At 37.2% G+C, this 12,293-nt stretch overlaps 1 protein-coding gene across 1 annotated transcript in view; it reads left to right on the forward strand.

The window, feature by feature from the left end:
* Positions 1-1,020: 1,020 nt before the first annotated feature.
* The window catches only part of ITGA8 (integrin subunit alpha 8), a 1,841,490-nt gene continuing 1,830,217 nt past the window's right edge, over positions 1,021-12,293 (forward strand). Inside the window, exons 1-2 of the mRNA XM_044067504.1 lie at positions 1,021-1,487; positions 2,265-2,395. Of these exons, the coding sequence (XP_043923439.1) occupies positions 1,327-1,487; positions 2,265-2,395 (292 nt within the window). The 5' untranslated portion in view covers positions 1,021-1,326. The remainder of the gene's footprint in view (positions 1,488-2,264; positions 2,396-12,293) is intronic.

Raw genomic sequence — 12,293 nt, forward strand, 5'->3', positions numbered from 1 at the left:
AAAACATATAAAAAGCAGACACCAAAAGCAATTTAAAATCAAGCCACTTGCGATGTAGCTAGAAATATAGGTTTTGCACTCTAATTCCAACAGAGACCTGGCATTTGAAAGTGCCCCAACTCCTTCCATATGTTGTCAATCTAGACATAGGAAATGCATGTGCCATTTCTGCTGTTGTTTCCTAAAACTAGAAATGGCCAGTTCTGAGTATTCCTTACTTTAAACAGCACCTCAACTTCTTAGCACAAGAAATCTGGGCAAAGCCAAAAGTAATGGGGACAAAGGCATGAAAACAGGAGCACATTTTAAATATTGCTCTTATAAACGTAGAAAGTTGAGCCGTAATACTTGTAAGACCTAAAAGAAAGCTAATTTCATTAAACCAGGTATGGATAGCTACACCACTTCAAGCAATAACAAAAACATGGACAGACGAGTTGGTGTTAAAATACCACCTAAAAGCGGAATCCGAATGTACGACCCCCACCCAGGTAAACGACTAATTCTAAGGTGGGTCATATGAATCAACAGCCGAAACGAAATGGTATCTATCAACACGCAAGGGCACTCTCTACAAAATCATAAATAGCAGCAATATCCTGGCCACAGCTGTAAATTCTTACCACCAGAATTAGGAATAAAGTAAAAACAGCTAGAGAGAAAGGTTTTATTTCATGGACGCTTTTAAAATATTGGTAGGGTAACATTATTATGAACTAACATACATTTTCTGCTGTAATTCCAAAGGAAGTTATTGTTATAGAATATAAAGTTCCACCTTTTCTAAAAAAATCAACAATTTTAGTAGGAATTAAATACAATTTTGAGCCAAGCTCAGAGACACTCTTTAAAACATCTTTGACGTATACCAACGTTTTATGTCTATGCAAACTCAAGATGCAGGAAAACAAAGGTGAGAAAAAAAGCCTGGAAGGGAACGCCTGCTCTTGTCCTAGTCTCTTCCTTCCCATTTTTATATAAAAGGATTTACTAGTTTATCGGGGACTGGGGACTGTGAGTTTAGAAGTCGGATGTGTATGCTGCGGCTCTTGGTCACTAAGGGGAGTGCGAGAGTCACAGAGAGAGTGCAGCAGCTGGCGCATTCAACACTGCAGAGGGCATCTGTGCACAGCTCACCTCTGGCTCCATCCACTGCATCACAGGGCTGCTCCTCGCCTACCCCACCCCACCCCACCCACCCCCGCTCGGCATCCTGTAACTGTCTCCAGAGCGCTGAGCAGCGGCACATCACCAGCAACACTTGGGGTTTTCATTTTTGGAGGGTTTCTTTACCGTCACTACTGAGGGATTCCGAAGGTGGATAACATGCTTTCACAAACTTACTTGAAGCTGACTTTGTGGGTACCTCTGACTTTGCCCTACGTCATCGCATTTAATTTATATGTTGAAGAGCCCACGATCTACAGTGGTCCTAAGGATAGCTACTTTGGTTATTCGGTTGATTTCTACTTACCTGACCAAAGAATGTAAGTATTATTGGGACAGTTAAGTTGTGTCTAATCTTAGCAGTTTAATGCTCAACAAACCACTATTTTGCGCATTACTATGAGCTGGTCATTTTCGCCTGTGTAACTGGTAATTACGGAGGCTACAATATTTGTTTTATTTCTGGAAGTTTGAACGTATGGTAAGAAGATACTTCACAGATTGCCTTGTTATTATTCTAACATCGCAAAGCATATTATGTAGTACACACAGTAGATTGTCTGTATTTAAATAACACGAGCAGTAACAGTTATGTTATGCAATCTTTGCATTTGGTAATGTCTAGGGAACTAAAATGTACTCTAAATTAGTTTAAAACCAAACAGTACTTCCATAAATTTAAATTATAATAAATAACACAGGCAATACTTGTTAGTTTTGCAAAAGTTTGTCATGTGTTGCAAACTAACTTACAAGCTGAGTATATTAACATTTTACGTAGTTGAAAAAAGGTGAGAGGCAGACTGCCAAAGATGCGCACACATTTTAGCAATTACTGATGTTTTAGTAATTTTAAGTTTTAGCAGCAGTTGTCCAGTGAGCATACTTTTGAAAGATCTGTAAGCAATCTTCTTGTTGTCCATCTGATGCTTCAGACAGCGAAAATCTTAATATTTTGTACGGACAGGTAGCATATTATTCAGTATTCCTAGTATGGTCCTGCAATGTTGGTTTATATTCAGTGGAATGCAAAACATGAACTATTTTTAAAATGTGCCCAGTGTTACTTATCTGTTTGTTTTAACTTTTTCCTGCAGAGCAAGTATCTTGGTAGGGGCTCCAAAAGCCAACACAAGCCAGCGTAGGGTAGTGGAAGGAGGAGCAGTGTATTATTGCCCCTGGCCAGCTACAAATGCAAGGTGTCACCAAATTCCTTTTGACACCAGGGGTAAGTACAAGATCAACACACTTTTTGTATGTTTGGGATTTGCTTGTAACTTGCTACTATTGCCACATGCTTCTTCTGTCATACCATTTAAGATTTTATAATATATTATGCACAAAAATTTTGCAGGAACGTTTTCGGATACTCTAACAAGAGTTTTCATTACAAACTGAGATCTGTACTGAATCCACAGCTAAACATTGAAGAGAAACTAGGGGATGGGTCTGTCATGAAAGTTTGCTGCAATTGGGTAGATCAGAGTTACAGCTTCTGAGTCACTTAAGTACTGCTTGCAAGTAAATCTTGTGTTTGCCACCTAAACACACGGACTGCTGGTGCATGCAAAAAAAAGCAATCCATTTAAGTAATTCTGTTAGTATACATTTTGCTGATACTTTGCAGTGGCTCGCTATTGGTAAAACCTCAGGGCAAACATCATTTATGCTGAAAACTGTGTTTATTATTTTTGTCTACTATCTGCAAGAAATGTCTGATGTGAAGTGTTTAAATTCAGAATTAAGCTTTCCACAGTACAATGTATTTGTGCCTAAAATCAAGTGAATAACTTGCAAAGAACTTGAAAGGAATGTAAATTTACCATTTTCTGCCACATTTCTTAGTTGCCTTAGGAGGGTGGCCAATAAATGAAGTCAGCTCTCAGCTGGATGAAAAACGAGGGCACACAGTTATTTGCTAGAGCCAGTCATTTTTAAAGCATGGCACACAATTCCCTGCACTAATGCTAAATTCACAGACCCAGAGAGCAGAAGCTGAGTAATGCTTTGTGCAGTGGTGCATTCAAACTAATATTGCTGCAAAACTCCTTTTCTTGTGCATTAAAAAGCTTTTAGTAATGCTCTGAATGTGAGATCAAAGAGCAGTGCAGACACAAAGTGGGCGAATTACATCTATCTCCACAATCCAAAGAACAGATGTTTCCTATTTTATTGAAAAAAACTTACAATTTAAATACTTCCATGTGCTTGTGTTGTTGTTCCTGCTGTGTCTTCAGGGCACTTTGAACTTAGTAAATTTTGTGGCTTTCAAGTAGATTCAAACACAAAGGGTTAAATAATGAACACTGGCCTTTCGGATTATTATTATTACTATTACTACATACAGTTTTAATTAGTTTCTTTTTTATTTAGAGACTGGGTAACAACATTAGCTTACAGCCAAGCTAGCTCTGTTTGTTAAGAAAGTCACTGCAAATCCATACTTAATAAATTTTCATTTTAGCTTATATGTGCTTTTAAAATATATAACTTTAAAAAGTTCTAGAAATGTTACTGCTGCAAAACCAATGAAACCACTGTAGAAGACTAGCTTTCATTTTTCCCAATTTATGCCGGTATTATGCAATATATTAACAGAAATGTGGGAATTTCCTGTGTAAGACTAAGGAAACAACGCAAGCTAAAGGACTTTGGGGACATGGTGGTATAGTGGTTAACAGTTTCTCCATCATAGGTTCAGGTTTCAGTTCTAACACCTAGCTAATGTATATGCAGTGTTTTTCTGTTGTTGTCAAGTCTCTACGGGATAGCTCCAGGTACTTCAGTTACTTCCAAACCCCCAGACCCAAAAATATGCTGGTTAACTGGCTACTGGGTTACTCTAAACAAACCAGCACAAACTGAAAAATTGTAGAAAGCAGAACTGATTATCTGGTTCATTTCCTGAATGGATGCCTTCAATATGGAAGTCTGCTTATTCTACCTGTGTCTGTACTGGTTTTCAGTGAGGGCTTTGGTTTTCTTCCACATTTCAAAAGACACGCAGCTGAGTAAAGTTTAAATAAACTGCAAGTAACTGTAAGTGTGCATGTAGTGTGTGATCAGGAATGTATATCATGCAGTAACTTTAGTTACTTTAGTTCTCTGTCCTGTACTCACTCACTCCTGGGGGCAAGCCCTGACTCTCCAATGACTTTTAACTAGATAAAGTGATTACTAAAGGCTGCATGAATGGCTGAATTAAATGAATACACACACTCATGCACACATGCACAGCACACGCGCACGCACACGCACACACACATACACACACACGGGTCTGTGAAAGTTCAGTTTTCTGTCCTCATTGACAAAGACAACTAGGAGCATTGTCGTTAAATTTCAGAATATATATATATATATATATATATATATATATATATATATATATATATACCCACACACACACACACACACACACACACACACACACACACACACACACACACACACACACACACACACACACTCTCTCTCTCTCTCTCTCTCTCTCTTTCTCTGTTTAGAGTAAACAAGTAGCCAGCCAACCAGCACATTTTGGGGATTGGGAAGTCAGAAAAACCTGAGGTGCCTTTAAGAATCAGGGCTGCTGATTAATCAAGTTAACTAACACGATTAACTAGTTAAGGAAAACTTGAAATTCATTTTTTAATTATGAGATTAAAAATATTAAAAAATAATCTTGAAAATGTAAGTTACACCATGGTCAGCATGTGCTTTATTATATTTAAATGCAATGAAATAAAACATTAAAAACCTTTAGATTTTATATTATTCTTTATTCCAAGTTATTTGAGTATGTTCTGCATGTTGTATAGCACAAACACTTCTCAATTTCTTTATTCGCTAAGTTTATTGTTGTAAAACACTTTTAAGTATTTTAAGTTATGATAGTTACTATAAGGTTAAAAGTAAGATTAACTAAGGATTCATGTTCTTAATTGCCAAATTAATGTTGATTAAAATTTTTAATTGTTAAACAGCTTTAATATATAATTAATATATGACATAGAGGGCCTCTATACTAACATTCCCCATAAAGAAGGACTTCAGTATTTCTATCTATTTTTAAGAAAACACACTAACTTTTCTCCTACTAAAATTAATACACTTTGCACCTTAGTTGATATTGCTTTAAACAATATTGTTTTTCTATTTTAACGATCACATTTATAAACAGACAAAAGGTATAACGATGGGCTCAAAAACTGCTCCCGCATTTGCTAACATTGTATTAAGTACATGGGAATTAGAAAGCTTAATTCGTAAATAATTTTAATCACATGCCCATATACAAAAGATACATAGATGATATCTTTTTTGCGTGTCAGGGCGATCAATATAGCTTAGACCTTTTCATTTCTGACATGAAAAAAAGCATTGGCTTTCTTAATTTAATTACGTCAGGTAGTGGCTCCTCTTATTACATTTCATGACACTAAAGTATACTTGTCTCCAGCAGGTATTCTGTGCTCTACTATATACAGGAAAGAAACATATAAAAACAACCTGCTAGATTTCTCTAGCTCTCACCTTTATTTCATGAAAAGGAATTTAGTCAGAAGTCAGTTTATTAGAATCTCTAGAATCATAAGCCTTGACTCTGAATTTAAATTACAAGCCACCTTACTGAAAAAACATGTTTCTGAAAATAAATTACCTGACTTCTTTAATCAATGCCATACAGAAAACTGTTGTTTCTGAAAGATATATCAAACATTTGCCTATCTTATTATTTGGCTTTCAACCCACTACTAATAAATCCACTACCACTAATAAAACCCTTAGTTTCCCGCTGCCCATTTCCAGAGATATGTCTCATATTCGTAACATTATTAACAACAACTGGGAACTTTTAACTGAATCTCAACCCTTGTCTGCAGCCTTAGGTTCTTCTCCCTTATTCTCTTTTAAAAGAACCAGAACTATTAGAATGAGTCTAGAAAATAGAGATTCCCCTTTTACTACTGCTATTTCCCCTATTTCCTCCACTTCCAAGGGAATGCATACTTGTAATAAATGTGTTGTATGTCCTTTTATACTAACAGGGTTTGATTACACTTTTCCACACTGTAACTACACTGCTCAGTTCCACAAAAACTTCTTTTGCCACTCTACTGCAGTAGTTTATGCAGGGATATGTGCATCTTGCAATGCTTTCTATGTTGGCAAGACCACCAGAAAGCTTTCTGACAGGGTGAAAGAACATCTAGGAACCATTAGATCTCGTAACATGAATACTGCCCTTGCCAAACATAGCTCTACTTGTGTTAACTTTACTAAGTTTCATTTTATTGTCCTAGAACAGGTTAATTGCTTTTTTGGTGACTGGGAACTATTGTTAGAACTAAGGGAGTTAAAGTGGCAACTACAGCTTAATGCTGAGGTGTTTCCAGGTTTAAACGAAAGTATTAATATTAAATGTGTCCTGAGATGGTATTGTTAATACTGTCTCTTTTCCTTGTCATGAATATATAGATTCACAGGATTGGTACAGTTTGAATGTATTACTGATAGGTTATTGGGTACTGTATTTACTGTATATATTAATTTGAGTCTGTTTACTGGCTACTGTACTGTCATATGACTTAATGTACAGATTTTGAATGTGCTTATGTGGAATTCAAGTTTATTCTGATGAAGCTCTTCTACCTAATAAGAGTGAAAGCTTAAATATCAGTTTGGTGTCTGCGTTTTCATTCGCTTACTATTATTTTATATTACTTAATAGCATTCAGCTACCAGAAGTTCGGTGTATAAGAAGTTCAGTTTTGAATATATATATATATATATATATATATATATATATATATATATATATATATATATAAATATGTATGTATAAACATATTAACACATGTGGATCTGTGAAAAGATCAGTTTTGATGATCTCATTGAGGAAAAAAACTAGGAATGTTGCCAACAGTTGCCTGCCTACCACATGTGAATAAACAGAACTCTTAAAGAAACATGCCTGTATCTCTGTGCTTTGCAGTAAATAAATTCTTCTTCTTCTTTCGGCTGCTCCCATTAGGGGTCGCCATAGCAGATCATCTGTTTCGATTTCTTCCTGTCCTCTGCAGATTGCTGTGTCATACCAGCCACCTGCATGTCCTCTCTCACCACATCCATAAACCTTATCTTAGGCCTCCCTCTTTTCCTGTTACCTGGCAGCTTCAGCCTTAGCATCTTTTTCCCAATATACTCTGCATCCCTCCTCAGCACATGTCCAAACCAACGTAATCTTGCCTCTCTGGCTTTGTCTCCAAACCTTCTAGCCTGGGCTGAGCCTCTATTATACTTATTTCTAATCCTGTCCATCCTTGTCACACCCAGTGCAAATCTTAACATCTTCAACTCTGCCACGTCAAGCTCTGACTCCTGCCTTTTTGTCAATGCCACCGTCTCCAACCCATATAACATAGCTGGTCTGACTACCCTCTTGTAGACCTTCCCTTTCACTCTTACTGGTACTCATCTGTCATAAATCACTCCTGACACTCTTCTCCACCCACTCCATCCTGCCTGTACTCTCTTCTTCACCTCTCTTCCACACCCACCATTACTCTGAACTGTTGATCCCAAGTACTTAAACTCATCCACCATCACCATCTCTACTCCCTGCATCCTCACCATTCCTCTATCCTCCCTCTCATTCACACATATATTCTGTCTTAGTCCTGCTGACCTTCATTCCTCTTCTCTCTAGAGCATATCTCCACCTATCCAGGCTCTCCTCCACCTGTTCTCTACTCTCACTACAGATCACAATGTCATCTGCAAACATTATAGTCCACGTGGACTCCTGTCTGATATCGTCTGTCAACCTGTCCATCACCATTACAAATAAGAAAGGGCTCAGAGCTGATCCTTGATGTAATCCCACCTCCACCTTAAATGCATCCGTCACACTACCCTCGTACATATCCTGTACCACTCTTGCATACTTCTCTGACACTCCCAACTTCCTCATACAATACCAGAACTCCTCTCCTGGCACCCTGTCATATGCTTTCTCTAAATCCACAAAGACACAATGCAACTCTAAACTGACCTTCTCTGTACTTCCCCATAAACACTCTCAGAGCAAACATCACACCTGTAGTGCTCTTTCCTGGCATGAAACCATACTGCTGATCACTAATCATCACCTTGCTTCTTAACCTAGCTTCCACTACTCTTTCCCATAACTTCATGCTGTGACTTATCAGTTTAATCCCTCCGTAGTTACTACAGCTCTGCACATCACCCTTATACTTAAAAATCGGTACCAAAACACTTTTTCTCCATTCCTCAGACATCCTCTCACTTTCCAAGATTTCATTAAACAATCTAGTTAAAAACTCCACAGCCATTGCACCTAAACACCTCCATGCTTCCACAGATATGTCATCCGGACCAACAGCCTTTCCGTTCTTCATCCTCTTCATAGCTATCCTTACTTCCTCGTTGCTAATCCACTGCACTTCATGATTCACTATCCTCACATCATCCAACCTTCTCTCCCTCTCATTCTCTTCATTCATCAACCCCTCAAAGTACTCTTTCCATCTGCTCAACCCACACTCCTCGCTTGTGAGTACGTTTCCCTCATTATCCTTTATCACCCTTACCTGCTGCACATCTTTACTAGCTCGGTCCCTCTGTCTAGCCGATCGGTACAGGTCCTTTTCTCCTTTCTTAGTGTCCAACCTTTTATACAACTCTTCATATGCCTTATCCTTAGCCTTCGCCACCTCTTTCTTTGCCATGCACCTCATCTCCTTATACTCTTGTCTACTTTCTTCATCTCTTTGACAATCCCACTTCTTCACCAACCTCTTTCTCTGTATACTCTCCTGTACTTCTTCATTCCACCACCAGGTCTTCTTGTCCTCCTTCCTCTTTCCAGATGTCACACCAAGCACCTTTCTAGCCATCTCTCTTACTAGCTCTGCTGTTCTCCTCCTTCGGCCAACAGTAGCTCAATTTCCACCAGCATCCTGTTGGCCAACAGTACTGGTGGCAGTCGTTGTTAACCTGGGCCTCGACCGATCCAGTATGTATTTCTGTACTGTTGTCTGCATGTATGATTTGGCAAAATTTTATGCCGGATGCCCTTCCTGATGCAACCATCCCCATTTATCCGGGCTTGGGACCGGCACAAAGAAATGCACTGGCTTGTGCATCCCCAGTGGCTGGGTTAATTAATAAATAAATAAATACATACATACATACATACATACATACATACGTACACACATAAATAAAAAATAAAAAATAGTATAACTGCCTTGTAAATGATAAAAATGCAATTACTATTAAATTGTAAAATGTAATTTTTATATATATATAATGTTTTGTGAGAGGCACGTATTGCAAACTGTGGCAGCATGGCAGTTAGGGGCACGTATTATGAACTGTGGCAGCTGGAATGGACTTGAGTATGTCTCAGTGTTTATCCTCAACACTTTAAAAATAAAAATAAATATACTGGAGTTATATACAGAAGACATAACATGTAAGTATGTTTCAGAAAGAATAATTGTTTGCCAAAGTTTTGAGGTCATGAAAGTCTTCAGATATCGCTTTGAGGTTGATGTGTCTTCAAACCTTTTATCACCACGGAACTGCTTTCTTATAATCTATAATGCTGTATGAAATGAACTACTTTCATGCAATCAGAGCTACACTACTTGTTATAGTGTTTAAATGTCACACTGTTTACAAGAAAATCCCTGTCTGTATATATGCAATACCACTGGCCGACTGAAATTTATATATGTATATTGAATTATGCTCATCATCTTCCTTTGCTCAAAAATAATACTCCTTTGTGCCTTATTGTACTTTCTGCAATGTCTCCATTACTGTGCACATTTTTCAAAATACTATCGAATGACTTTTCAATACCATGTATACATTTTTATAAAATGTCTTTATTCACTAGACTATGAGCCAGATTCCAAAAGAGTTGCTATCAGTGTAAGTGACTTACATTGTTGTAAGGCCTATTTATAAACACATTTACTCTGGGAGTCAGATAAGTGGTCATTTACCCTGAGAGTAAGTCTTTCAGAATTGGGCCCTTTGTATACATTTGTAAAATGCTGTTTTTTTCTACACTGTTTATTAGATTGTATGCACACATGTAAAATACTGTTTTTTTCTGTACTATGTGTAAATATTGATCTAACGTATGTCTTAGGGAGGTTTACTCCTGAGGCATCTACTGAAAATGGGACTCGGTGCCCAGTAAGACTTTCCCAGTCAACAAACACAATAAGTAAATGATGTTCCCTTTAGAAGGGAGGCAATTAATATTCTTATTTACAATGCTTTTGCTTAGTAATATGAATATTTTAGAGTCAGACTTTCATTGTTACTGCTTTTTTTCAAAGTTTATATATTGTGATTATGTTGCACTGAGCTTTAAAATTGTCTCTGGGTGCTTTAGTGAAAAGTCTTTGCAGCTTCTGATTGTAACATTTTGGCAGTGCTTTTGGAATTATGGCATGTCTCCATGCTTTATAATTATTCCCATTCCAGAATTAATTAGATGAATGGAGTAGTATGGAATTGAAATTCTGGAATAAATAAATGAACAATAAATACTGCTGCCACTATTTGTTGACTACACTGGGCCATGTGTACTTTGTGACCAAAACATTTTGGCAAGTATCAATATTTGGCAGTCTGATATGGTTGTCATCATACTTTAGGCAGATAGGAGTATGTATTTTTACACGCATTTAAGCAGTTTTAACAACTACGTGCATTTAATAGTTATAAAGCAGCCTACATGGTTTCAATGTTTTGTCCAATTAGCATAAAGCATTGAATGCCCCTGGAAGAAACTCATCACATATAAACACATAAAGCTCATTCTATGAGTAGTATTTGGCTGGCTGGATGGTTGTACCTGACACAGTTAATTGTTTTCTGAGTTTTGTTATATGTATCACTAAAGTACTATTTCTCTCTAAGAAGGGGTTCAGGAATGAACACATGGGCAGCAGACATACTCTGATCAAAAGTCTAAGAAATCATTTTTTGACCACTAGATGTGAAAAGGGATGTCTGCTTTTTACAAGAATCTGAAAATTGCCATTGGATGCTAAACTTTTCACATATAGTACCTCCTGTGCTGCTATCGTCTGCAACATGAGAAATGAAAAGTAACTATTTCTGGGAGCTTCATATGCAAAGAGGCAATTTATTCAACCTTGTGCCTCTGTTGATTTCAGGAATAGTGCAGAACATATTCAAAAACAGAACAGCTGATGCTAAGCCTTCTTTCTCTAGAGCAGGATTTTATAAATGTTATAAGTATAAACATGATGCCCTAATAATAGTTTATAGTTCCCTGATTACACTGTAGTGAATTGTTTAAAATATGTACATAAAAATTATATGTAGAACATAAGCATTGACTAGCTTGACTTTTGCATGAGTGTTTGTTTTGGTAGTTTTCATTTTATCTAAGCATATGTTTACGTCTTTCAGTGTTCAACATTTTGCAACATATAGCTAAACTAGGGCATCTTTCTGAGCTATTGTATAGTCTTATAACCATGTGATAGGGTTCTAATAATGAAATATATAGATATGCGCACACGCACACACACACACACACACACACACACACACACACACACACACACACACACACACACACAAACACACACACACACACACAGAATGCTCAGAAGACTGAGCCAAGAAACAGCAATCAAGTCTAAAATGATCGAAAACAACAAATAAAAAATTAATTTTTTTGCAAGAGCAAAGCCTTTCTGCACCCCCACACCAGTAAAATGTATTCACTTATATGAGCATTCTCTGTTTTGATATGCAACCTCATACACATATGCACATTCATGTATGTGTGCATGTACTTTTGTATACTGATAGAGCTATAGATGTAATTGTTTAACTTTGAGTACACTATACTTCTAACTTATACATTTCCATTAAAGGTAGTCCTTTGAAAGTGCAAACATATATTTATTTCTGCACTTGTGCGAGCTGTCATGATTCTCAAGCTTTTTCTGCTTCTTAGCCTGTTCAGGGGGAAAAATAAGCTGGAACCATATTTTTGAAACATATAAGCTGACTTTCACATAGTCCTGGACAGGTTCTTAACA

Source organism: Protopterus annectens, chromosome 3.part1 (assembly GCF_019279795.1).
Source record: "Protopterus annectens isolate FY-2018-M chromosome 3.part1, PAN1.0, whole genome shotgun sequence".
Lineage (NCBI taxonomy): Eukaryota > Metazoa > Chordata > Ceratodontiformes > Protopteridae > Protopterus > Protopterus annectens.